This window comes from Cherax quadricarinatus, chromosome 47, assembly GCF_038502225.1.
Source record: "Cherax quadricarinatus isolate ZL_2023a chromosome 47, ASM3850222v1, whole genome shotgun sequence".
Lineage (NCBI taxonomy): Eukaryota > Metazoa > Arthropoda > Malacostraca > Decapoda > Parastacidae > Cherax > Cherax quadricarinatus.
The window spans coordinates 3,931,219-3,958,503 of NC_091338.1; the positions used below are offsets into that span (position 1 = coordinate 3,931,219).

A 27,285-nucleotide genomic window follows, 5' to 3' on the forward strand; every position below is an offset into this window, starting at 1 on the left:
AGAGGTGATTTTCAAAAGATAAACAAAGCTGTTGCAAGCCATGTCTGGAACATGTTCAGTGACAATGCCTTGTCCCATTTTAGGCAAATCTTAGAGACACCAGAAACACCTCTCTGGACAGATTTTGTGTGTGACAGGGGTCCAGTGACTCAAGCTGGTACTAGTGCCAGTAAAAGACAAAGAAGGGAAGTAACTCCATATAGGGTCTTGATACCTGAAGTCCTTATGGAGGGGGATTCCCCTTCCAAACAATAATCTCTCCTCCCTCTCCCCTCCTCCCTGTCTTCCATATGGCAACAAGAGTCTTCAATAAAGATAAAAGTGATGTTAAATGTTTATTCATCCATTTCATTAGTCATTTACATTCATTTCTCATTGTTTTCTCTATGTAAAACTATAGTTATTCTCTATAAAATGTAATTTTTGTTAATATTTTTGGGTGTCTGGAACAGATTAATTGGATTTACATTGTTTCTATGGGAAATATTGCTTCAGTTTTTGTACAGTTCAGTTTTCGTCAGACTTTCTGGAACAAATTATTCATGAAAACAGAGGTTCCACTGTAATTGAAATTTTCAGATACAGTGGACCCTCGGTTATCGGCTGTAATCTGTTCCAGAAGGTCAGCCTAAATTCAAAAACGCCGAAAACCGAAGTGAGTAATTATATGCAATGTCTGTCACTAGTCTGTCGGGATAATGGAAAAATTAAGGGAGGGGTGAGCCATTTTTCAGTGATCAGGAAATTAAGATGTTTTCTTACTGAAAAAAAAAAAAATGTTGTCTTAATGAAAAATAGTACATAATTCTGGAAACATATTGAGGTAATCAGCTTGTTTCTATCATATTTCTAAGTATGTTTTTCATTAAATGTAATTTTTTGTTCTTGCTGGCAGAAAGAGGACATGTTGGCAATTAGTGGGGTTTTTTTTTTCCTCCAAAAATTACGATTATTATGATTGTTTCATTCTAAATAGTACATACTCTACATGGCAATTTCTGTGCTGGCTAAAGTGTAGAGCACAGTGAGTGTCTCCCTTAGTAGCCTGCAGGCTGTCAACAAGGAAGGAGAAGTGCAACACACTGAGATTTGGCGTGTCGTAACCGTAGAGTTTCACACCAAACAAAAACAAAAACAAAAAACTCAGAAATAAGTTATTGACATTGTTTTTTATTTTCTGCAAAAAGTATTAATAGGATTGTCATGATTTTTGCATATGTTATTGAGGAATGATGGTTCGACAAACACCCAGGCGTGATTTGTGATATTGTTTACAGCTTTGTTTTTTCCTCAAAAAAAAAATCACTACAACATTTTTTTTTATAGAATCTACTGATATTATCACTGAAACAGCCTGGGTTAACAATAATCTAGCCTTTATCTTTCATCTGGTGTTAAGTTGAGCATTGTACATCTTCCCAAATTAGTAGAAAAAGGAAAGCTTTATGACCCATAAATTTGTGCATAATTTATTTTTTCTATCTAACTTGAAAGCTGACAGTCAAAACAAACACAGTCTGTACATTTTTTTTTTTATGCTGCTTAATCCACTGTCAAAATCTCGTTGAAATCTGACCCCAAAACAAAAGAAAAATTGGTGATTTCGTTTCCCCCTCCCTTAAAGGTTTATAATTATTACTCAAATGATCTAAATACAGTGGACCCCCGGTTAACGATTTTAATCCGTGCAAGAGGGGTAATTGTTATGTGAAATAATCGCTATGTGAATGAATTTTCCCCATAAGAAATAATGGAAATCAAATTAATCCGTGCAAGACACCCAAAAGTATGAAAAAAAAAATTTTACCACATGAAATATACATTTTCCCACACACAAAGAGAAGGATACATGCACAATAGTAGAGTAGTACATGCACAGTATATATTGTGCATGTACTAGTCTACTAAATGAAGAATAAATGACACTTACCTTTATTGAAGATGCAGCAATGACTGATGAGACACTGTGTCCTGGGAGTGCCTTTTCCTCCTGAGTACTGTAGGTCCTGTTTGGCATTTTCTTCCAGAACAGGCCTTATCACACTGTGTATGCCACTACGATTCTTAAATCTCTCAAACCAACCTTTGCTGGCTTTAAATTCACCAATATGAGCACTAGTTCCAGGCATTTTTCCCTGTTCACCTGGGTGTTAGTCGACTTGTGTGGGTTGCATCCTGGGAGACAAGATTAAGGACCCCAATGGAAATAAGTTAGACAGTCTTCGATGACACTGGCTTTTTTGGGTTATCCTGGGTGGCAAATCCTCTGGGGTTAATTGTTTCTTGGTATTCTCAATAAGCCACACCAACAACGGTGCTACAGCAGCAGCAGCAGCTGACAGTGCAGCAGCAGCAGCAGCTGACAGTGCAGCAGCAGCAGCAGCAGCAGCTGTACCACCAATAGTAGCGATGGTTGATTGGGGTTTATTATACAACCTGGCCAGCTCGGAGACATGCACTCCACTTTCATACTTATCAATGATCTTTTTCTTCATCTCTATTGTAATTCTCACCCTTATTGCTGTAGGGTTGGCACTAGAAGCTTTCTTGGGGCCCATGGTCACTTATTTTCCAGAAAAAGCACCGAAAACACTGTAATAATACGAAATATTCCGATTGTATGCTTGGATGTTACCGCGGAGGCTGGCTGGTAAACAATGCCACCGGCGGAACATGTGAGCGCGTCTCGGACGAAAATCGGTAAGCGGGTTTTTAAGCGGTATGTGAGGCAAAATTTTTGCAATTAAAGTAAGCGGTATGCGAAATAATCGCTATGTGATGCCATCGTTATGCGGGGGTCCACTGTACATAAACAATGAGCAGTAATGTCAGGGTTGGGAAGAGAGAAATGAAATGGGAAGTGGAGAATGGGTAATCTGTTGTTAATAATTCCCGAGGACTACATATAATAATATAATTAATACACCTACCATCCGACTTACGACCGAGTTCGGTTCCGAGAAACCGGTCGTAAGTCAAAATGGTTGTAAGTCGAATTTTACTACTGAATATCAACAAAACATTTTTGTAATGACTTTATTTTATTGTTTTATTTGGTATTTCGTGTTTTTCTTTACTTTTTATGCTGTTAGTACTGTATTTTATACTGTAAGGTTTAGGATAAAAACTGTGTACAACACAAATAGTTGTTTATTTCCCAGAAATTTGGCATAAAAAACATGGTCGTAAGTCGAGTGGTCGTAAGTCGAGCAGGTCGTAAGTCGGATGGTAGGTGTACATATAATACTACCTACAATATTCACTCTGTCAGACACTGCAACACATTGGCATCTTGGTACAGAAGAGAAAACACCTTGGACAACTTTTTCAAGTGAGAATGCTTAGATCTGAGAGGAACGTGACATCCCAGTGATTACATTCTTTCTTTTACTACTCTACACCTCTCCTTCCAACAGTATGTAAGTCTCCACACTGTCGCTTGATCTTCATATTGTTTCAGACTATGGAACAGAACTCTTCTCCAGGCTGAGGGACTGACACTCTCAAATCTGTCTTCAAGGGTGATGGACTGATTACATCGTCTTCACATCTCTACTGCTCCTGTCTATTTTCTGTACTCGGCTGAAGAAGCCTACTGTGTAGGCGAAATGTTTAGGAATAAAGATGCCTAACTGTTGCCTATGTGTGTTACTTACCAAATTTTGGGAAAATGGCTCGAGGCTCTTCAACTTGCTATCAACAGATTTCCGAAATATTGCTGGAACATATGCAGACATTTTCAAGTGGAAGTGCCAGATCAGTCATCCTGTGATGACTAGAGACCAGTGGACTGTTAACATCAACAACCTGGTTGAGCAAGCACTAGGCAGGGAAGCTTGGCCAAAGGCCGAGCCAATAGGGGATGTTGATGTTGCAGTTGGAAGGCTAACCGATGGTGATGTCACATTGAGTAAATGTTGGTAAATGTGTTTTCTTTGGGTCACCCTTTCATGGTTGGACATGAGCATAATAAAAACAAAATGGCCAAAAGAACGTCGAAATACAGTGGAACCTCGGTTTTCGTGATTAATTCATTCCAGAAAGTCTGACAAAAACCAAATTACGAAAACTGAAGCAATATTTCACATAATTAATGTAAATCCAATTAATCCGTTCCAGATATTAACAAAAAATATTAACAAGTTTTACATACAGAAAACAGTGAAAATACAAATGACTAATGAAATGGATAAATGAACATTTACCTTTATTGAAGACTCTTGTTGGCATATGGAAGACAGCGAGGAGGGGAGAGGGAAGAGAGGCTATTGTTTGGAAGGGGAATCCCCTTCCATAAGGACTTCAGGTATCAAGGCCCTATCTGGGGTTATTTCCCTTCTTTGTCTTTTACTGGCACTAGGACCAGCTTGAGAGTCACTGTACCCCTGTCACACAAAAAATCTGTCCAGAGAGGTCTCTGGACAGATTTTAGGCAAATCTTTAAGATTTGCCTAAAATGGGACAAGGCATTGTCATTGAACTTGTTCCAGACATGGCTTGCAACAGCTTTGTTAGGGTGATATTTCTCCACAAAACTTTGCAACTCACTCCACTTTGCACACATGTCCTTAATCACTGAAGAAAGCACATTCTCCCCTCTCTCTTCCTCCTCCTCTGAAGCAATTTCCTCAGCTTAAATCTGTTGCTGTTCCAGTTGAAGGTGTTGCAGCTCTTCAGTGGTTAGCTCTTCCCTGTGGTCATCCACCAACTCTTCCACATCCTGGCCACTCGCATCCAGCCCAATGGACTTTCCCAAAGACACAATAGATTCCACAACAGGCATAGGGTCGTCAGGGTCAGCCTCGGCCAATCGACTGCCTTGCCTTTTCGCAAATTATTGACTCCAAAACACTCAGTGCTTGAGTGGCTGAGTGATGCAGGCAGGCAGGCGAACACGTTTGGTATGGACCATTGCCATCTCTACGAAAACCGAGGTGATGTATGAAAACTGGAACAAAATTTCAACGGAAAAAGTCATCGAAAACCAAATCCTACAAAAACTGGGGCGTACGAAAACCAAGGTTCCACTGTAATTCAGATTTACCAGATTTCCTATTATTCTTGGCTTCAGGATTGATGTCACCTCCATGAACCTATCCTCTTATGAATTCTGGGGTTAAATCATAAATGATTATGCATAATTCTAAAGCACAGGTTGTATAATTATATGTAAAATTATTATGGGACTACTAACTAATGTATACAGTAATTAGAAATTAAAATTCGGTTTTATGGTTATAAAGTACTCTAAAGAATTTTAGATTATGTAAAATTATAGTAGAGTATGTAAATGCAGAATATTACACCCGGTAATTATTCTGTGTATACAATACTGTAATCATAATTGCAGTATCAGTAAATATGATGTATTTAATAATTTTTCTATAAAATTTTCTGGGAAAGATATCAAGGATACTTTCTGTTGATAACCCTAATGTGATCAAACCATATCAAATGAGTAGTGTATATACATATTTATATTTTCATCTGCAGTATATATACAATATTGTATGCAGCTTTTATTAATCTAATCTAATTTTTCAGATGGAAATCCGCTGAAGACATCTTCCTGTCAAGCACTGGTGAAAGCCTTTTGAATAAGTCTATTGAAGCAGATGATGGAGGTGGCATACGTGAGGTGTCAAATAACCCCCTTCGCTTGGTATCCTCTGTTTCTGCATATCCCCTGCCCAACACCAACACAAACACTATCTCTACTGGCATTGTTCATGCAACCCCTGCTACTGCTGTTACTGCTTCTGCTGTTTCTACTTTTACCATTTCTTCCACCTCATCTTCTTCATCTACTTCCACAAACTCTTCGTCACACATCAGTATTCAGCCGCAACAGCCTTCTTCAGTAATGGTTAATCATGGTGGTCAATCCAACACCAGTTTTACTAGTACTGAATTTACCACCTCTGGCTGCCTCCATCATGGCTCTGACGCACCCTCATCGACTTCCCCCATTACAACTTCAGCTGGGGATTTAAATAATGCCCAATTAAACTCAGTTGGTGGACTTGCTCCACTTGACTTGTCAGGAATCACCCCTATCACTCAAGTCACGCTGCCCACGCCTACAGAAAATGGAGAGGGTAGATTCAGGTAATTTGTAAAAAAGATCTTATTGTAAGAGCCCTTGCCTTTATTCCCTGGAGTTTCAGTGGCACATATGGATAGGTATTGCACCTGAAGTAAAGGAGTAGGCTAATGGTAATTTACCAGTTTGTGTAGCCTTGCCATGCCATTCAGTCAGGAAAGTTTGACATTGTAGGATCTTGAATTAGGTAACTTGTAATTTATGAAATATCTATTTTGATTATTTACTTAAAACTTCCACTACTTATTATAGAACATGTATTGTTCATAAAACTTAATGTTGTGTGGCCAAGTAAATTTTTTTCAATATACTGGCCATATCCCAATGAGGACCATGTAAATTATTATTATTAATAATATTGATATATAGAGGAAGTACTAAATCCACAAGGGTCAGTTAGCTCAAAAAGTGGTGGAGGCTTAATTGCCATCTGCTGATCTTAAAATAAACAGACTGCTCTACCAGCTGGGCTTCCCCCCCACACACACAGTCTCCTTCCTTCCCTCTAAAGTGTGACCATTTTAATTCTTTTAATGAGGTCACCAGAATTCTTCACTAGTACTATACAGTACTTGATAAATATGCCTGTTTATCAGTGACATGTTTTATGAGTTTTGCTACTCTTGCATTGCAGCCTGTGGCTAGGCATTCCCAGTTTCTGAAGTATCAGCGCTTTGAAATAGGCATAAATTTCTTCATATACTGGAAGGTTTATCACATAATTGTGAAAAGTATAGCTGCATTGAAAATTAAAAAATGGTTTAAGTAAAATTTTACCATACATTAAACACTTTTTTTTTTCTATTTTTTTTAGAAAAAGTATATTGTTGCTGCTTGTTTAGACAAGAAAAATTATTCTAGACCTACAATGTTTAAATGGCTGGGTTTTAAACATCATTTTTCCAAGTAACTTAAAGCATCACAACTACGATATTATTCATACAGTTATATCAGTGTGAAGCTAAATGCATCATAGTCCTAACTGTTCTTGATTTATGTACATACTGTACTGAGAAATTTACGGATAATAAAACAAGATCATTTGTTAGTGTTCTAACAACATAAAACTAAGATTTTTATTAAAAAAGTCTTTCATAAGAAATAAATAATTATATATATCTATACATGTATATATTTAAATCACTACTACATACCTTTATTAAAGACTCTTGTTAGCATATGGTAGAAGGGGGAGAGAGGAGAGCTTATTGTATATAAGGGATATCCCCTTTCATAAGGACTTCAGGCATCAAAGCTTTATCTGGGGTTACTTTCCTTCTTTGTCTTTTACTGGCACTGGACCCCTGTCGCACTAAAAATCTGTCCAGAGAACTCTGTTTCTGGTGTCTCTTTAAGATTTGCCTAAAATGGGACAAGGTATTGTCATTGAACATGTTGCAGATACGGCTGTAGTATTATGAATTCGAGTAATGGCCTCCAAAAATGTGCAAGATAATAAGTTGTTTTAAAACAAAAGCATGATTTTGAGGTTTAGATTCTAGGTTGAGTTCTAAGGAAAATTTAAAGTAAATGTGTTAAGAATAGTTCTTACTTCTATCATGAGTTAGTAACAGAGTATGGCAATATAATTCTTCACTCTGTATTTCTAGTGGAGTTAATAAGCAATTTGATAATCTTCAGTGAAGTACTGGCTAGTTTAAAAAGTGGGTTGAAGAAAGGTGATTTTTACGAATGTAATGCAGTAGTAATGATGAAGTTCTTTCACAATGTAACTACAGTCATAAATTAATAATTATCAATATTCTGGTTAGATGAGAAGGATATACAGTACCTTTGGGCATTCGTTACTTGGTGAATGGAGTGAGTATAATAGATAAAGAACATGAGTGAGGGGGAGAGGAGCTGCAGAAGAGGTTTGGTTGTCACTGCCTGAAGGAGTTTGTGCATGGATTGCTTTTGAGGAATGTAAGGAATTGGACAAATTCCCTTCATGTCCTAGCTGTGTTGAGTATTGTTTTATTTAATTTGTAATTTTTGCAATGTGGAAAGTTTGCACAGCACTATGTAATACTTTTCCAAATGTTTGAGACAAAATTTAATATTTTTTCCACACGCAGTGGAACAATGCATGCTTAGCTTCATATTGGAGCCTTAACCTGAATTATAGAACGTTCAGACCCTTGAGTATTTAGGAACAGGATCATATTCAGGATGCCATTATTAATAAGCCACAGCATATTTTCTTCTAAATTGCAATATGCCCTTGTGTTATGCATAATTGGTATCTACTTCATAGTAATAATAATATTTTTATATATGCTCTATGTAGATAATAAATTTATATGCACAGATTATTTTAGTGCACTCAACAGAGGTCAGTGCATGCAGATTATTAATTTAAATATAAGTGTTTCATTATTCCCAGACGTAAAGGTTAAAAACTCTTACAGCAAGGCATGAAGTAGTTCAGGATTCCTACAAGCTGGTTTGACTGTCATGTATATGCTTACAGTAAAATGTTAATACTGAGAAAAGTTAACTTTAAAGATCATAAAAAATTTAAAGATAGACTGAAAAAAAAACAAGAAAATAGTTAAGAGGCTCAAATGAAATTTCACCCTTACATCTGAGCCTGAACCTAGATTAGCCAGATGGCATTACCTCGCCTGTACCCCTGCACCATGCTGGCATAGTAGGTATTGTCCTAAGAAGTTTATTTGATCTGTTGGTTGTGATAGGCCCCCACAGTTATGCAGTTCTATTATGGAGTTTACTTTTTTATTTTATGAAGGTGCTAGACATTTCAATACAGTATATGGTAATCAAGATACAATAATAACCAATACCCTATACTTTACTTAAAAAGCTTTGTGTAGTGTTGATAAATAATGGTAGGTAAATCACAGTATATTAAAAGAAAAAATAGATATGAATATTTTGTGAGTCAATATAAGCATCTATGTATGGGACCAGTAACAAGATGGGTAAGCACATTGATATAGTCTTACCCTTGGGTAGGGGGGCCTTGACAAGTTACATAATCTTGTAACTGCATACGTACTCATTTCTGATATACCTACCTATCATATATGACTGCTGTTGCTCAGAGATTTTTAATTATCAAGAGCAAGTTGAGAATTTGAACAGGCAAAAAAGTTCAGACTATTGGGATTCAACATGGCTGGTGGTGCATGACTCAGGAGGTAGCAGTTAAATTAGGAAATTAAAGTTTCAGTTAAAATTTAACCTAGAACTTGGAGAGGAGATATTAGGCTACATTCATTTTGTCATGGACCAATATCAATTCAAGTCATATTATTGTGACTGTTATTCAAAGTGAAGTTCTGAAGCTGTCGAGAAGCTAAGTAGTGCGAAGGAAAGGTAGACATTGTTTGAACCCAAGTAATAATGGTACTGCATCGTATTTTGGTATTCCTGATAGAGACGCTGGACATGCTGCTTCTTTGTTTCCAGACATCATTTGAAAAACCATTTCTTTTGATTTGACACTTGAAATATTTGTATGGACATAAAACAAAGCTTCTTATAATAGATTATAATTAGAATATAGGCTATACATAGTGATAATCATAAATAATGATTCTGAGATTTTGGGTAATTGCTGATTATTTAAAATAATTACATACTGATAATTTTAGAGAATCATTATGGATGATTCAGAGTTGTCCCCATTATTAATGGCTAGCCAATGGGGATAAAAAAAGCAAAGGACCATTAATAGCTGTCAGAGATAACTTTGATGCTTGATGAAGGACTGAAGCTCAAGGAAGAAGTTAGTGAAGACCGAACGTATAAATTTGAATCATTTTCAGTTAGATGAATGGGATATCAGGAAAATAAATTGGCCAATAAAGTGACACAAAAACAGTATGCGAGGTATACAAATTTGGGAGAAAAGTCTTGACATCTTTGTACAGTATTGGAAATTATTCCAACATTGTTTGATGTACTCTGTACAGTACAATATGTCTTTTTTATAAAATACCCACATCTTGTCAGGAAATAGAACCCATTTCAGCAGGAAATAGAACCCATTTCAGCAGATCATCAGCTTGGTACCAAGCGCATTGGAACAACCATGAGCCTCATGTCTGTATACAGTATTTTCCACCACTACTGTATTTTATGGCATCGAAGACGCTATTTTTCCCCAAAATAAATCTTGAAAATTTACCTAGCATCTTGGAAGCCAAAATGCTGTTTTCCTTTTTTTTTTTTTTTCCCCCAAAAATTTAGCCAGTCAGAATTGGGGGGGGGGGGGTTGCATCCTCGACACTGGAGTGTCTTGTTCTCTGTAAAATGTGGTAACTCTTTCTCTTAGGAACTTGCAAGTTTATATCCCCCTTTTCATGAAAGGTCGCATACTTGCGCTGAAGCCTCTTCTAAGAATAAAATGCTGGTTTCATTTTTTTTTCCATTTCACTGCCATTCTGTAGAACCACCATCCTAGGTCTTCCGTGGAACCTTTGATGCTTTGTCATTCAAGTAGTCTCTCAAGTTGTGTGAACAGTGATTAGTGTTCTTTTTCTTTTTCTACTGGCTAAATAATAAGGATCAGCCAGCTTTGTCTTGTTATGGCATATTGTAACTACTATAAAGAATCTTAATTTAATAAAAAAAATATTTATATTAATATTTACCTTTTCAGCAAAAGTCCAACGCCCAGTCCAAAGCCCAGTCCGACATTAATGAATCGTCAAACTTCCTGTGATAGCAGTGATGATCGAGCAAATAAAAATGATGCTTCTGGTTTTATTTCAAGAGAAGGTAGCATGGAACGATCTTTTACAGAGACTCCAGCAGAACACCAGCCAACTGATAAGCTAGTAAGTGACTTGAGCCTAATGCATTATCACATTACTGTTATTACAGTATAGGTTATAATTTGGTCATTATATTGTGTTCCTTTCATCTCCATTGGGAAGTGGAGAAGAATTCTTCCTCTGTAAGCCATGCATGTTGTAAGAGGAGACTAAAATGCCAGAAGCAAGGGGCTAGTAACCTCTTCTCCTGTATAAATTACTAAATGTAAAAAGAAAACCTTTTGCTTTTTCTTTTTAGATCACCCTGGAATATGGCTGGCACATTGAAAAAAAAAAATATTTGGAAAGCCCATAGGATGTATTGTACAATGTTGACTATGGTTGTGTAATATTTGAAGTAGAATTATAATTAAAACTAATATTGTACAGAGCTGATATAATGTTACAGTGTTTGGAGTGATAGTGATTATAAATAATATACAGTAGACCGTTATTTAACACGAGTTTATTTGGCACAATTTGGTTATAGCACGATTGAAGAATTGCGGCACAATTTTATGCAACACTTCGTAAAATTAATTTAACACGGTTCAGTTTGCGGGAAGGGAAAAAATTTGGTGATTTCAAGTGTAAGCCCATAGTTATTTACCACTCTAAGAATCCTCGTGCTTTGAAAGGTATATATAAAAACACCATACCAGTAATTTGGGGGTCAGACCAGTCAGCATGGATGACAGAGGAAATATTTATTGACTGGTTTAAGCATTAATTTATTCCTGAAGTGAAGTTTTACCTGCACAGCAAGAACCTTGCATTCAAGGCTCTCTTCATTCTTGATAATTCCCATACTCATCCACAAGCTTTGCTAGATGTGACCCCACATGTAAAGGTTGTACAGTGGACCCCCGCATAACGATTACCTCCGAATGCGACCAATTATGTAAGTGTATTTATGTAAGTGCATTTGTACATGTATGTTTGGGGGTCTGAAATGGACTAATCTACTTCACAATATTTCTTATGGGAACAAATTCGGTCAGTACTGGCACCTGAACATACTTCTGGAGTGAAAAAATATCGTTAACCGGGGGTCCACTGTATTTTTACCTCCAAATACAACATCTCTAATTCAACCACTAGATCAAGGAGTTATTAAGTCATTCAAGTGTAACTACACAAAAAAAGTTATGAAAAAAAAATAGTTGCATCAGTGGACTCTGACTCCAACCTGGCAGTACTAAGCTTCTGGAATAAATTTAACATTGCAGATGCCATCAGCTACGCTAAAAGTGCATGGAATGAAATGCCCCAATCAACATTAAATGCAGGCTGGGGAAAGTTATGGCCTTCTGTAGTTAATTCTTTGACTGGTTTTCCTTTGCTTGAGAGTCAGGTTCAGGAAATTGTTCAGCTGGCAAGGAGATTACCAGGTGATGGTTTTGATATAAATGAAATAGATGTGAATGAGCTCTTAGAAGATGATGATGAAGTCAGGAATCCAGAGGAAATGTTGGCAGAGCTCGATGCACAGATACAAGGGAGCCACGTAACAGAAGAAGATGAAGAGAACCTGAAGAAAAACAGTTAACACTGCAGCAGTTATGTGAGCAATTCCATGTTGTTGCTAAACTAGCAGACTTTTTCACTGAAGAGGACCCTAACAAATCTAGAAGCAGTGCTTTGAAACGGGGTCTAGACCAGCTGATGATGCCTTACTGTCAGCTGTATAAGTATAATGTACTGCAGGGTAAAAGAGCCCAGAGATCCACTACAGAATTTATGCACACTCCAATACAACCATTGACTTCAGTACCAGAACCTCTACTGTTCACTTCTGCTGACAATCAACAACCATCCACCTCAGCCCAGTAGGGCCACACCATGCATATCCATTCTCTTGACAATCATCTATAGACACCATTACCCACATTTTAAGGTAAGAAATACTATTATTTCTATTGCATTTGTAGTCTTAAGCAGTAATATATCACGACAGTGAACTATAATTGCATATTCACTTTTATTTTCTGAGATCTCTTTGTCTAAAAAAAAAGTTGTTTGGCTTTTCGGGAGCTCCAAGGAACATAATGCTATTTTTCCCATAAGTTCTTCAGTTCATCTAACACGGTTTTACCTAACATGTTCAGGAACAGTACCGTGTTAAATAACAGTCTACTGTAGTACAGTAGAACCACGGCTTACAAGTGCCCCACCATACGAGTTTTTCAGGATACGAGCAGTCGCTTGGTCAAATCTTTGTTTCTAGATACGAGCCAAAATTCAGGATGCTAGCTTACCCCTCAAGGGAGGTTCCTTGATGCTGGTGAAGGGCTCTTGATCTAGGGAATTGTATCTGTGCTCCAGTTCCCTAAATTAAGCCTGAATATCTTCCATTCCCTGCTCCCCACAGGCGCTTTATAATCATACGGGTTTAGCGCTTCCCCAATATAATAATACGCCTCTCCTCGCTTAGTGACATATTCGTTTACCAACGCCTTGGTCTTACAACAGGCTCTCTGACCAGTATGCATACTCTAAATAATGTATATTAGAGCTGATTTTATCTATTCTGTTTATTTCAATATACAGTACACTACTGTATAAACATTTAAAAATATACCAGAAATGTTATAAATGGTGCAAAGGTGACATTAAAACAATATCAAAGATGGATGAACCGAACTTACTTTATAGTATGCTCCTCACTTAGCGACGAATTTGTTTAACGACATGGTCTCAGGAACAGAACTCTGCAGTTAAGTGAGGAGAGGCTGTAAGAATAATAATAATAATAATAATATAATATTAATACATATAATAATGGGGCTAGTAACCAATTCTCATGTATAAATTACTAAATTTAAAAAGGAGAAGCTTTCGTTTTTCCTTTTGGATCACCTTGCCTCTTTGGGATATGGCCGGTTTGTTGAAAGAAGAAGAAGAAGAATTATAATAATATTACTAAAATAACAAGAGAGTTTCAGAACGCCTCCACGAGATGGCAGAGTACCACAGCAACACTCACCATCACCAGTGCACGTGCTTACTCGTGGTGGAAGGAATTCTTGTGTTTTGCTTACGTTTCATGTAGTTATTCTGCCTAATTTCTTTTTTCTAACCATGGGTCCTAAGAAGGCAAGTGCAAAGGACAGTCCTGAGAAGAAAAAGAGGATGATGTCTATGGAAATAAAGCATGAAATCCTAGATAAACACAAACGAGGTGTGAGGGTTAAGGACTTGGCCAGGGAGTACCAGCGTAGCACCTCTGCGATATGTACAATACTAAAGCAGAAGGAGTCTATGAAGGCTATAGCGTCAGCAAAGGGTATTACAGTAATTTCTAAGCAGCTGACCTCTGTCTATGAAAAGATAGAGAACCTACTGTTGTGGTTGATGGAGAAGCAGCTCACAGGAGAATGGCCACCACCAATTTTCACATAATGACATACATATTTTATTCATTCTAGAGTATATATCAGGTTTCTGTTTTATTTATATTGTTTATTATATCATATCAGATTAAGTGTGATAAATAAGCCATAGAGTTGATATTAGCGTTATGTTGAAGTGTATTTTATCCTGACTCCTGAGAGCAGGAATTCCGCTGGAACGGATTAATGGCATTTCAGTAATGTAATTTAAGTGAGGAAAACTAACTCAGCCTACGAGCAGATTGGGATACGAGCTAGGTCACGGAATGGATTAAACTTGTAAGCTGAGGTTGCACTGTATTGTATAAAGTAAATACAGTAATAGTTTTTAGTTTAAAAATTAGAGCAAGGTTAATAAATGATTGAACATAAAATATACAAGCCCTTTCTTACCTGATATATTGTCTGAATGAGATTTTCCTGTACGTGGATCAATATTTATGATGCTTGTATCATTAGTAATTTCCATTACTAGTGTAAAATTAAGTCATCTTAAAGGCATGAAAATTAACTTATTTTTCTATTTTCTCCATTAGCTTGATTCTATAAGTAGATCCTCAGAGTCGTGTCGCTCAGTAGATGGTCCCCGTACTCCTGAAATTGGCAGCAGTGTCAATGGTGTTTTGGTGAAAGACAGAAAAGAATCCAGGGACTCTAAATCCAGTGATAAAAAGAGCAATAAAGCATGGTATAAAATGCTGAATCCAACCTACAAAAGTAGATCTGAAGATTTGAAGAGATTATTCAAGGATTTACCCTCAGATGAAAGACTTATTGTTGGTAAGTGCATGTCACATTTATCTTAATATATTTAATATTTAGTGAAGGGATTCAGGGAAACCGGTTGTTTTCATATAGTCGGACTTGAGTCCTGGAAATGGGAAGTACAATGCCTGCACTTTAAAGGAGGGGTTTGGGATATTGGCAGTTTGGAGGGATATGTTGTGTATCTTTATATGTGTATGCTTCTAGACTGTTGTATTTCTGAGCACCTCTGCAAAAACAGTGATAATGTGCGAGTGTGGTGAAAGTGTTGAATGATGATGAAAGTATTTTCTTTTTGGGGATTTTCTTTCTTTTTTGGGTCACCCTGCCTCGGTGGGAGACGGCCGACTTGTTGAAAAAAAAAAAAAAAAATTACTTTAAATTTTCCATGGGGAAATGGAACAGAATTCTTTCCCCGTAAGCCATGCATGTCGTAAGAGGCAACTAAAATGCCGGGAGCAAGGGGCTAGTAACCCCTTCTCCTATATATATTACTAAATTTAAAAAGATTTGTTGAAAGAAAAAGAAAATTACTGAAAGTTCTGCTGTATAGTGTTCATAGAAATATGTTGCACTTATGTTAATGTATTACTAGACTAATTGCATTAAAAGTCCTCTTTTATTTTTCTACCATGATGTACTCTAGTAACTAAACTAGTAATTAAGCTACGCTTAGTAACTTTGAGATGCATTTTATGGTTTTTAGGCATCTCTAAAACTTAATTTTGTCCAAGATCTGAGGTAGTTATTAATTGTAAATCAGATTTAACATAACCAACTACATGCAGTATAAAAATTAAGGTCTCATGGCTGAAGCTCTGTTATGGCTTAGATGATGTAGGTCGAAACAAATGATGATGTTCTCTTATGCAAAAGGGGCCTTAGCTAGTTGCTGTTGGCAGAAATGCACTAATGTTGCCTTTGTTCCAGTAAAGCTCTTTAAAATTTAGCAAAAAATCTTGGCTCCAGTTGGGCAATCCTCCCAACTTTGGGGCACTTCCAAACTTCTGAGAAAAGATCTTACCCTGACCATCATCTTTGGTTAACAAATTATGGTTAAAAAAACGAAGTGATATGTGATCAGAAAAAGTGTTAGTTTTAAGATGTTGAGTAACTTTAAGCTGACCATTATTATAAAGAAGGAATGATAAAAGGCCCAGCTTGCTACTTTAGGAAACTCTCAGTATTTTTGGATAGAGCAGATGTTTCACTCTTGTGTCCATCACAAAGTTTGGATATAATACTGCATTATCTATCACCTGAGTCCATGGTGCCTTAGATTGAGACTATTATTAATTTGGTCAGCAATACCAAAAGTCTTTTGCACGCCATTTGTGCCAATTATTTTTAAGTGGATGAGTGGAAAAGAATTCTTCCTCCATAGCCACGCATGTCATAAGAGGCGACTAAAATGCCAGGAGCAAGGAGGTAGTAACCCCCTTCTCTTGTGTAAATTAGTAAATTTAAAAAAGAAGAACTTTTGGTTTTCTTTTTAAGCCACCCTGCCTTAGTGGGATACGGATGGTTCGTTGAAAAAAAAAATATGATTGTTTCTTGTAATGAGTGTTTTCTTTTGAGATTTTTTTCAGTAACAATAATTTAATTGCACAGTAATGTACTGGATATGTTGAAAATTGAGACACTTGTGCAACATATGGGAATCTTTATTGAAGAAACGTTTCGCCACACAGTGGCTTCATTAGTCGATACAAAGGAGAATGGTGAAGAACAGGAGGAGTTTGAGGTAATCTGTCCCTCAGCCTTGAGTTGATGTAATCAGTCCATCAATCTTGAAAAGAATATAGCATATGTGTGAAGAAGTGGCTTATATACTGTAGACAGGTGAGGTGAAGCAGTCGTAGGCAGTATCACACTTGACAAATCCAAATGTGGAAGTAGGTCTACATCCAAAGGTTGGATAAGTGTTGAAGAATTCCTTGTATCAAGCTCCCATGATGTTGCAGTGTCTAACAGATATCAGTTTTAAACCATTTATCACATCCGTCAGACACTGCAACATCATGGGCTCTTAATACAAGGAATTCTTAAACACTTGTCCAACCTTTGGATGTAGACCTACTTCCACATTTGGATTTGTCAAGTGTGATACTGCCTACGACTGCTTCACCTCACACATATGCTATATTCTTTTCAAGATTGATGGACTGATTACACTGACTCAAGGCTGAGGGACTGATTACTTCAAACTACTCCTGTTCCTCACCATTCTCCTTTGTATCGACTGATGAAGCCAATGTGTGGCGAAATGTTTTTTTCAATAAAGATTCCCACATGTTGCATAAGTGTCTCAATCTTCAACTTGTCAGTTTTAAACTATTTATCACAACTGTACTGGATATACTGTGGAGTCTCCTCCTTTTTCTTTCTCCATAATTTTCTGCCAAGTATGAGCTTATACCTTGTAGAACTAGACCATCAGGTAGGTTGAAGCAAAAGCTTTTAAACATAAATTTTTATAACCAGTAGATTTATTCTGACATGTAATGTGCTTTTATTCCTTTCAGATTATTCTTGTGCATTACAAAAGGACATTTTGGTTCATGGGCGCCTTTATGTTACACCAAACTACTTTTGTTTTTACTCCAAAATATTTGGATGGGAGACCTTTGTAAGTACACATTTCCCTACTGTATATTGTAATAAACCATTAAATTTCTCAAATTTATATAAAAAAAATATTTAAATTGAAATTGCAGCTAAAGCCATCCCGATGAATTTGTGGAGAGTGGAAGTTATATTCCTAAAAATCCAGCAAACTTGGAAACGGCAAATAATACAGAATAAAGTCTGCCAAACAGATTTTAAGTAATGAGTGTACTGTATGTATATTTTATTTTATTTTGTTTTTTTCAGTGCCTAGTTCTGCTAACTTAATATATGATAGTGTACACATGTTATAAAGCATTTATATCCATTTATAAGTGAAAAAAGAAAGTGATTCGCTCTATGGCAGTAGCCTGGAACTAGCCCACTGTATAAGTGGGGCCCTCCTGTATATTAAATGTGCAATAGAGCTAGGCCTAAAAAAATGATACGAAAGTAAAAGGATTGTAAAAAATTGCCAGAATACAGAGATGCAGAGTGCACAAATTCTGTAAAACAACTGAATCACTGACAATACACCCTGGCTCATGGCAGCTGTTATGCAAGTTACTGCATTAATGTGAAGATAATTTGTATATAAAGTAAGGTGTATGGTATTGTGGGGAAAATGCTCCGTAAATGTGTACATAATGTCTGTGTTTTGGGTGGACACGTAATAGACTTGGTCAGATGGACATGTATTAACCCTTTGACTGTCGCAGGCCCCTTTCTGAAACTGTCATTCTATGTTGATAAATTTTGGGGAAAAAAAAATTATTTTTTCTTTTGAAATGATAGAGAATCTTTTCCCAGTGGTAATGACACGAAAAGTACGAAATTTGGTCGAAACCTCACGGAATTACACTCCCGCAAAGTTAGCGGTCTCGGTGACATATACGCATCGGCGATTTCGCCGACTTTGAGCCCTGTTTTTGGCCAATTCCGTTGTTCCAGTTGACCAAACTCATAGCTATTTCTTTAGAACTCCATTTTTTCTATCAGTTGAGTACAAGAAACTGCCCATTTACCGATTTGAACTACCCAATAAAGTGGTCAGAAATTGGCAATTTGGCCAATTTCACACAAATTAAAAAAGATGCCAATTTCAAAATAGGGTCCAGAATAAACAATGTAGACATTCTTGGCACTAAAATAACATATCCTCTGTTCATTAGTCACATCTCTTGGCCCCTCTTATATTACTATTGCTTTCTATTTTGATTTTTTATTCATACAAAAAAAAAATACAAAATTTACTGTTATGCAGACTACTGCATTATTGTAAAAATGGTATAAATAATATCAGTACACTAGTGAAAGAATATTAGACTCCCCAGTTGACGTGTATTGGACATGTGGTGTGATTTGCTTACTCCTGAACATTGGTAAAAATTGAACATTTCTGCTACTTTGAGCTCAATTTCAAGGTTGTTTTTATTATGAAAGTAATAAAAATCATCTCTATTTCTGTAATATGTTTTCCATTTTATCACCTAAGACCATGAAAATGAGAATACAACGATAAATAATATACAAAAATACACCTCGAAGTCGGCGTTTTAATCCAAAAAAAAACGGTCAGTTTTTTTTTCTCACTACGCACTGTGCGCTGCAGGATTTTTTATGTGGTGCACACTGACCACACAGACCCATTTTCTCACATGTGGGCCTACCAGTTTTCTCCCGCTTGATTTGAAGCCGCTAGAATTTACGCGTATAAATACATCAGAAACAGTGATGCGTAAGACGTATATATACTGCTGAAACAGTCAAAGGGTTAAACAGGTGCTTGGACAGGTATTGGATATCCAACTAGGATCATCTAGTGACACTTAAATTATTTTCACATTAATGCAGTACAGCAGCATACCCTGGCTCACAACAACAAACCCTGGCTCATGGCAGCATACCATCTTGAGAGTGAGTGATGCTGTTTATGAGTAAGGCATATGAAGGAGTGTTTTCCTACACTTACCCCAGGTAATATACACTGTTTTTCTGGTGGTAGTGAACTAGAGAGAACCTCTTATTGTAATTGTTGTAAACTACGCCCGCCCGGCTACCATAACTCGGTTATCAATTTGTTCTAGTATGGTTGTCTGTACTATGTTTCTTATATAATTTTGAAAAATGTGTCATAGTTGGATTAATGAAAATAATACAATAACGTAATATACAACATTTAAAGTGCCCAGGGTGACATGTTTATGCTATTGCCTCTTCAACACTTGTGGGACACACTTAACTACTCCCTCGCCTGCGTAGCTGCTCCTACTTCGTAATAATGCCAAATAGTGATTTTAATGTACCTGCATGCCAGCACAGTGTGCAAGTGTATTTAGGTATAGATATATGTAAGTATACTAAATGTAAAAGGAGAAACTTTCGTTTTTCCTTTTGGGCCACCCCGCCTCAGTGGGATACAGCTGGTGTGTTGAAAGAAAGAAAGATATGTAAGTACAATTATCAGTACTATCTCAGTCCTATCTTAACCAAAGACATATCTTGCACACTAAGTTTTGTCATTTCTGACTCTCTTTATCACAACTACCCTTGTAACACAAAAAGAGTTAATATAAAATATGCAGTAACTTTGAAACAATTCAAACTTTGGAAAGTTTCCAAACAGAATTGAGAGGGAAGCGGAGCTCATGGAGGATGTAAATAAACTGAGGGAAAGAAAATGACACATGGATGCCCAGCCAGGAGCTCAGGTCATGATAGTGAATCAGGAGCCATTTAAAAGAATTTTTGGGTATAATTTGAAATGGCTGTATTAGCGAGGTGCTAAGAAGTAAAGTGCCATAAACCAGGGCCCTACTGTATATTGTGATTATTAATTATAATACATTCAGCATTGCCAACCTTTCCTCATGGTTTAGCACAGATGCTAAACTAATGTACTGTACTTTATTTAAATAACTGATTTTTCCATCATAACAGGTTTGCATCAAAAGCAAGGAAATAATTGCCATGACAAAAGAGAAGACTGCTTTAGTAATTCCAAATGCAGTTGAAATAAGAACCGAAGGAGAGAAGCATTTCTTTACATCATTTGCATCTAGAGATAAGACTTATATGATGCTCTTTCGGATTTGGCAAAATGCTCTAATGGATCAGGTATGTTTGGTTCTCGCTTTTATTTTCATATATCACTAATATTGTTTTCTACTGCACTTAAAATTAAATTTACAGACATTACCAGTATTGCTTTTGCTATTTAGTTTTGAATTAAGCAATTCTGATTTTTTGAAACAGAAGGGAAACTAGCAATTGAAGCTTTATTTCCTGCTTTAATATAGATATTTGAGTAAATAGAAATCATATCACACCATTGTTTGAATTTTGAGTACATTTTTAATTTTTAAATACTCACAATATCATGTACACTCTACATGGGGTAGTGGAACAGAATTATTCCTCCATAAGTCATGCATGTCTTAAGAGATGACTAAAATGCCAGGAGCAAGGGGCTAGTAACCCCCTTCTCCTGTATACATTACTAAAGTTATAAAGAGAAACCTTTTTTTTTGTTTTGGGCCACCCTGCTTCGGTGGGATACAGCCGGTTTGTTGAAAGAAGAAAGATCATGTTTACATTAGCATATAATTTGAGTGCATTTTATATCTTCCTACAGCAAATGAGTGCAACAGAGCTGTGGCAGTGGGTTCATTCTAGTTATGGTGATGAACTGGGTCTTACAAGTGATGATGATGACTACGTAGCTCCCTCCACCGAAGACGATACCAAAAACACAAGTCATGCACATAGTACCTGTGAATCCTCCAGTCTTAACAGAAACCTTAAGTTGTACAGTGTCGACTCACTTGAAGTGAGTACCCATGCTTGCTATTCTTGCTTGCTTTCTGATTTATAGAAGCTATCTGAATTAATAAGACACTTGCAACAGATAGATATCTTTATTCCAAAATGTTTTTCCTGCACATTAGGCTTTGTCAGTTGAATGCAGAGGTGCCAAACAGGGAGACAGGAGAAGCAGTGGAAATGGTAAAGAAGTGATCATTCCATCAACCTTGAAGTAGTATGAGGTGGTCAGTCCCTCAGGCTGAGGAACTGATTGCATCATTTTTTCCTCTACACTACTGTTGTCTCCATATTTGCTGCCTCTGTATTGAACTGATGAAACCTACTGTGTAGAAGGTATTTATTCCAACAATTTTCAATCGGTTGCTCATGTTTTACTTATCTACTTGTTAGTTTTGTATACCATTATTACTTTGATATCTGTGGGTTACACACTACACATGTACACAATTATTTATACACACTCATCTGAGTTTTCTTTGATTTTATCTTAATAGTTCTTTGTCTTATTACTTTTCCTTTTATATCCATGGGAAAGTGGAATAAGAATCTTTCTTCTGTAAGCCATGCATGTTGTAAAAGTCAACTAAAATGCCAGGAACAATGGGCTAGTAACCCCTTTTCCTGTAAAGATTACTAAAAAGAATAAGAAGAAGAAAATTGTTAAAGTGGGAAGTCTGAATGTGCGTGGATGTTGTGCAAATGATAAGAAAGAGATGATTGTGGATGTTATGAATGAGAAGAAGCTGGATGTCCTGGCTTTAAGTGAAACAAAGCTGAAGGGGGTGGGAGAGTTTCAGTGGAGAGGAATAAATGGGATTAGGTCAGGGGTTTCAAATAGAGTTAGAGCTAAAGAAGGAGTAGCAATAATGTTGAAGGATAAGCTATGGCAGGAAAAGAGGGACTAAATGTATTAATTCAAGGATTATGTGGAGTAAAATAAAGATTGGATGTGAAAAGTGGGTTATAATAAGCGTGTATGCACCTGGAGAAGAGAGAAGTGTAGAGGAGAGAGAGAGAGATTTTGGGAAATGTTGAGTGAATGCGTGGGAGTTTTGAATCAAGTGTGAGAGTAATGGTGGTTGGGGATTTCAATGCTAAAGTGGGTAAAAATGTTATGGAGGGAGTAGTAGGTATATTTGGGGTGCCAGGGGTAAATGTAAATGGTGAGCCTTTAATTGAGCTATGTGTAGAAAGAGATTTGGTAATAAGTAATACATATTTTATGAAAAAGAGGATAAATAAATATACAAGGTATGATGTAGCACGTAATGAAAGTAGTTTATTAGATTATGTATTGGTGGATAAAAGGTTGATGGGTAGGCTCCAGGATGTACATGTTTATAGAGGGGCAACTGATATATCGGATCATTATTTAGTTGTAGCTACAGTTAGAGTAAGAGGTAGATGGGAAAAGAGGAAGGTGGCAACAACAAGTAAGAGGGAGGTGAAAGTGTATAAACTAAGGGAGGAGGAAGTTCGGGTGAGATATAAGCGACTATTGGCAGAAAGGTGGGCTAGTGCAAAGATGAGTAGTGGGGGGGTTGAAGAGGGTTGGAATAGTTTTAAAAATCCAGTATTAGAATGTGGGGCAGAAGTTTGTGGTTATAGGAGGGTGGGGGCAGGAGGAAAGAGGAGTGATTGGTGGAATGATGAAGTAAAGGGTGTGATAAAAGAGAAAAAGGTAGCTTATGAGAGGTTTTTACAAAGCAGAAGTGTTATAAGAAGAGCAGAGTATATGGAGAGTAAAAGAAAGGTAAAGAGAGTGGTGAGAGAGTGCAAAAGGAGAGCAGATGATAGAGTGGGAGAGGCACTGTCAAGAAATTTTAATGAAAATAAGAAAAAATTTTGGAGTGAGTTAAACAAGTTAAGAAAGCCTAGGGAAAGTATGGATTTGTCAGTTAAAAACAGAGTAGGGGAGTTAGTAGATGGGGAGATGGAGGTATTAGGTAGATGGCGAGAATATTTTGAGGAACTTTTAAATGTTAAGGAAGAAAGAGAGGGAGTAATTTCATTCACTGGTCAGGGAGGTATACCATCTTTTAGGAGTGAAGAAGAGCAGAATGTAAATGTGGTGGAGGTACGTGAGGCATTACGTAGAATGAAAGGGGGTAAAGCAGCTGGAACTGATGAGATCATGACAGAAATGTTAAAAGCAGGGGAGGATATAGTGTTGGAGTGGTTGGTACTTTTGTTTAATAAATGTATGAAAGAGGGGAAGGTACCTAGGGATTGGCGGAGAGCATGTATAGTCCCTTTATATAAAGGGAAAGGGGACAAAAGAGACTGTAAAAATTATAGAGGAATAAGTTTACTGAGTATACCAGGAAAAGTGTACGGTAGGGTTATAATTGAAAGAATTAGAGGTAAGACAGAATGTAGGATTGCGGATGAGCAAGGAGGTTTCAGAGTGGGTAGGGGATGTGTAGATCAAGTGTTTACATTGAAGCATATATGTGAACAGTATTTAGATAAAGGTAGGGAAAGTTTTTATTGCATTTATGGATTTAGAAAAGGCATATGATAGAGTGGATAGAGGAGCAGTGTGGCAGATGTTGCAAGTATATGGAATAGGTGGTAAGTTATTAAATGCTGTAAAGAGTTTTTATGAGGATAGTGAGGCTCAGGTTAGGGTGTGTAGAAGAGAGGGAGACTACTTCCCAGTAAAAGTAGGTCTTAGACAGGTATGTGTAATGTCACCATGGTTGTTTAATATATTTATAGATGGGGTTGTAAAGGAAGTAAATGCTAGGGTGTTTGGGAGAGGGGTGGGATTAAATTTTGGGGAATCAAATTCAGAATGAGAATTGACACAGTTACTTTTTGCTGATGATACTGTGCTTATGGGAGAGTCTAAAGAAAAATTGCAAAGGTTAGTGGATGAGTTTGGGAATGTGTGTAAAGGTAGAAAGTTGAAAGTGAACATAGAAAAGAGTAAGGTGATGAGGGTATCAAATGATTTAGATAAAGAAAAATTGGGGAGGAGGAGTATGGAAGAAGTGAATGTTTTCAGATATTTGGGAGTTGACGTGCCGGCGGATGGATTTATGAAGGATGAGGTTAATCATAGAATTGATGAGGGAAAAAAGGCGAGTGGTGCGTTGAGGTATATGTGGAGTCAAAAAACGTTATCTATGGAGGCAAAGAAGGGAATGTATGAAAGTATAGTAGTACCAACACTTATATGGGTGTGAAGCTTGGGTGGTAAATGCAGCAGCGAGGAGACGGTTGGAGGCAGTGGAGATGTCCTGTTTAAGGGCAATGTGTGGTGTAAATATTATGCAGAAAATTCGGAGTGTGGAAATTAGGAAAAGGTGTGGAGTTAATAAAAGTATTAGTCAGAGGGCAGAAGAGAGGTTGTTGAGGTGGTTTGGTCATTTAGAGAGAATGGATCAAAGTAGAATGACATGGAAAGCATATAAATCTATAGGGGAAGGAAGGCGGGGTAGGGGTCGTCCTCGAAAGGGTTGGAGAGAGGGGGTAAAGGAGGTTTTGTGGGCAAGGGGCTTGGACTTCCACCAAGCGTGCGTGAGCGTGTTAGATAGGAGTGAATGGAGACGAATGGTACTTGGGACCTGACGATCTGTTGGAGTGTGAGCAGGGTAATATTTAGTGAAGGGAAACCGGTTATTTTCATATAGTCGGACTTGAGTCCTGGAAATGGGAAGTACAATGCCTGCACTTTAAAGGAGGGGTTTGGGATATTGGCAGTTTGGAGGGATATGTTGTGTATCTTTATATGTGTATGCTTCTAAACTGTTGTATTCTGAGCACCTCTGCAAAAACAGTGATAATGTGTGAGTGTGGTGAAAGTGTTGAATGATGATGAAAGTATTTTTCTTTTTGGGGATTTTCTTTCTTTTTTGGGTCACCCTGCCTCGGTGGGAGACGGCCGACTTGTTGAAAAAAAAAAAATTCCACTTCAATATTGTACCATGCCTACACCACCTTTCAAGGTAAGAGAAAGAACTGAGAAATGTACAAAGTCATATACTGCCTGCATAGAATTGGTTAAACATCTAAAGTATTGGTAATGCCTCAAGTACTTGAATTGTTCTCTGGAATGGAAAAAGAGATACCTGATAATACAGTAGAATCCTGCGTGAAACATGCCCACATAGTAAGTTTTCAAAAAAGCATGAACGAAATATTCTTTCCAAGGTCTACATTGCATGGGAATAAACTGGTATAGCATGCCATAAATTATTGAAAAAATAATCATCAGTCCATGTTACATGTCATATCTCAGTAGATTACATCATGGAATGTTTTCCCTCTTTGCTGCAGTTAAACTATAGGTTAGAGCACATTGTTGTTAGGAGGCTTGTTGTCACCCTATAATGTTGAGAGACTTCCTGAATGTTGTGGATTGGGACAGTGAATTGGAATGCATGTCAATGGATGAGATGGACTATCTTGCTGGAAAGTGCAGAGAAGCTGAGCAGACCTTCATACCAAGATGATGATGCAGCAACAACAGCAGCAAAAAGAACTCCTGGCTCAATCAGAGAAGTGAGCAGATTGGCCAGAAACAAATATGCTAGTGTAAGGAGAAGGGCTGAGAGACAGCTCGAGAATAACATATCAGCATAGGGCAAGTCTGAGCAGAAACTACTTCACAGCCACATCAGAGGAAAGATGAAAGTAAGGTACCAAGTAATTCAACTGAAGAAGGAAGAAGAGCTCACAGTGACAGTAACTCTGTAAAGTGTTGTTGAAATGATTTAGGAGGTCTTCTCAGTGGAAATGGGCAATATCAGAGAGCCTAAGGAAAAGGTGGCCTTCACACTACATGGAAAAAGGTAGAGACTTTTGATGGATTAAATATTTCAAAGGCAGTGGGACCTGAAAACGAGTTGCCATGGATTCTGCGAGAGGGTGCAGAAGCATTGTCTAAACCACTAGCTATGATCTGCAATAAGTCAATGTTTACAAGATAGTTACCACAGATCTGGAAGATAAACCAGTTTCTCTGGCATTCATACTTTGCAGTGTGATGGAGAAACTTATCAGAGGGAGAGTCGTAGAGCGCTTGGAGAGAAGTGGTTTCATAAACAACCAGCATGAGTATATGGATGGCAAATTTTGTCTAACTGGTTGGGGTTCTCTGACAAAGCAACAAATGTGTGATTAGAGAGAGAGAGAGGGCTGGGTGGATTAATTTTTTTTTCAGACTGCAAGAAGGCACTTATTATTGTACCCCACAAGAAGCTGGGCTAAAAACTTGAGATGCAAGCAAGAATAACTGGGAAAGCACTCCAGTGATCAAAAAGTATCTTAGGGGAAGAAAACAATGAGTGATTGTCAAGAAAGAGACGTTAGAATGGGGAAGCATAACTAGCGGGGGTTCACATGGATCAGTATTAGGACCAGTACTGTTGCTGGCTTGTGAATGACATTCCTGAGGGGATTGATTCAAGTATATCCCTGTTTGCTGATGTAAAACTAATGAGAATAAAAACAGATGAAACCATGGTAAGACTCCAAAGGCATCTGGACATATTGCAAAAGTGGTCAGATAAATGGTTTCTTGAACCCAGTATATGCAAGGTCATGAAGATTGGGGTAGGAACAAGAAAACTGGAAACGAAGTATAGACTAAGGAGCATAGTGCTCAGTATAACTCTAGAGGCTCACATCAATCAATAACCTCTGCAACCAATGCTTGTCTAGCAAATCTGAGAGTAGCCTTCAGGAATATGAACAAAGAGTCATTCCGGGCCCTTTATACAACATACATTAGGGCCATCTTGGAGTATGAAGCACCAGTTTGAAACCCCCACCAGAAAAATTCATGTTAAGAAACTGTGGA

The 27,285-nt window shown here is 37.3% G+C and overlaps 1 protein-coding gene across 1 annotated transcript in view; it reads left to right on the top strand.

The window, feature by feature from the left end:
* Nucleotides 1-27,285, top strand: part of LOC128696532 (protein Aster-B) — a 156,766-nt gene that overhangs the window by 55,704 nt on the left and 73,777 nt on the right. The window contains exons 2-7 of the mRNA XM_070094665.1: nucleotides 5,545-6,108; nucleotides 10,734-10,911; nucleotides 14,816-15,059; nucleotides 17,570-17,673; nucleotides 20,592-20,768; nucleotides 21,286-21,480. Of these exons, the coding sequence (XP_069950766.1) occupies nucleotides 5,545-6,108; nucleotides 10,734-10,911; nucleotides 14,816-15,059; nucleotides 17,570-17,673; nucleotides 20,592-20,768; nucleotides 21,286-21,480 (1,462 nt within the window). The remainder of the gene's footprint in view (nucleotides 1-5,544; nucleotides 6,109-10,733; nucleotides 10,912-14,815; nucleotides 15,060-17,569; nucleotides 17,674-20,591; nucleotides 20,769-21,285; nucleotides 21,481-27,285) is intronic.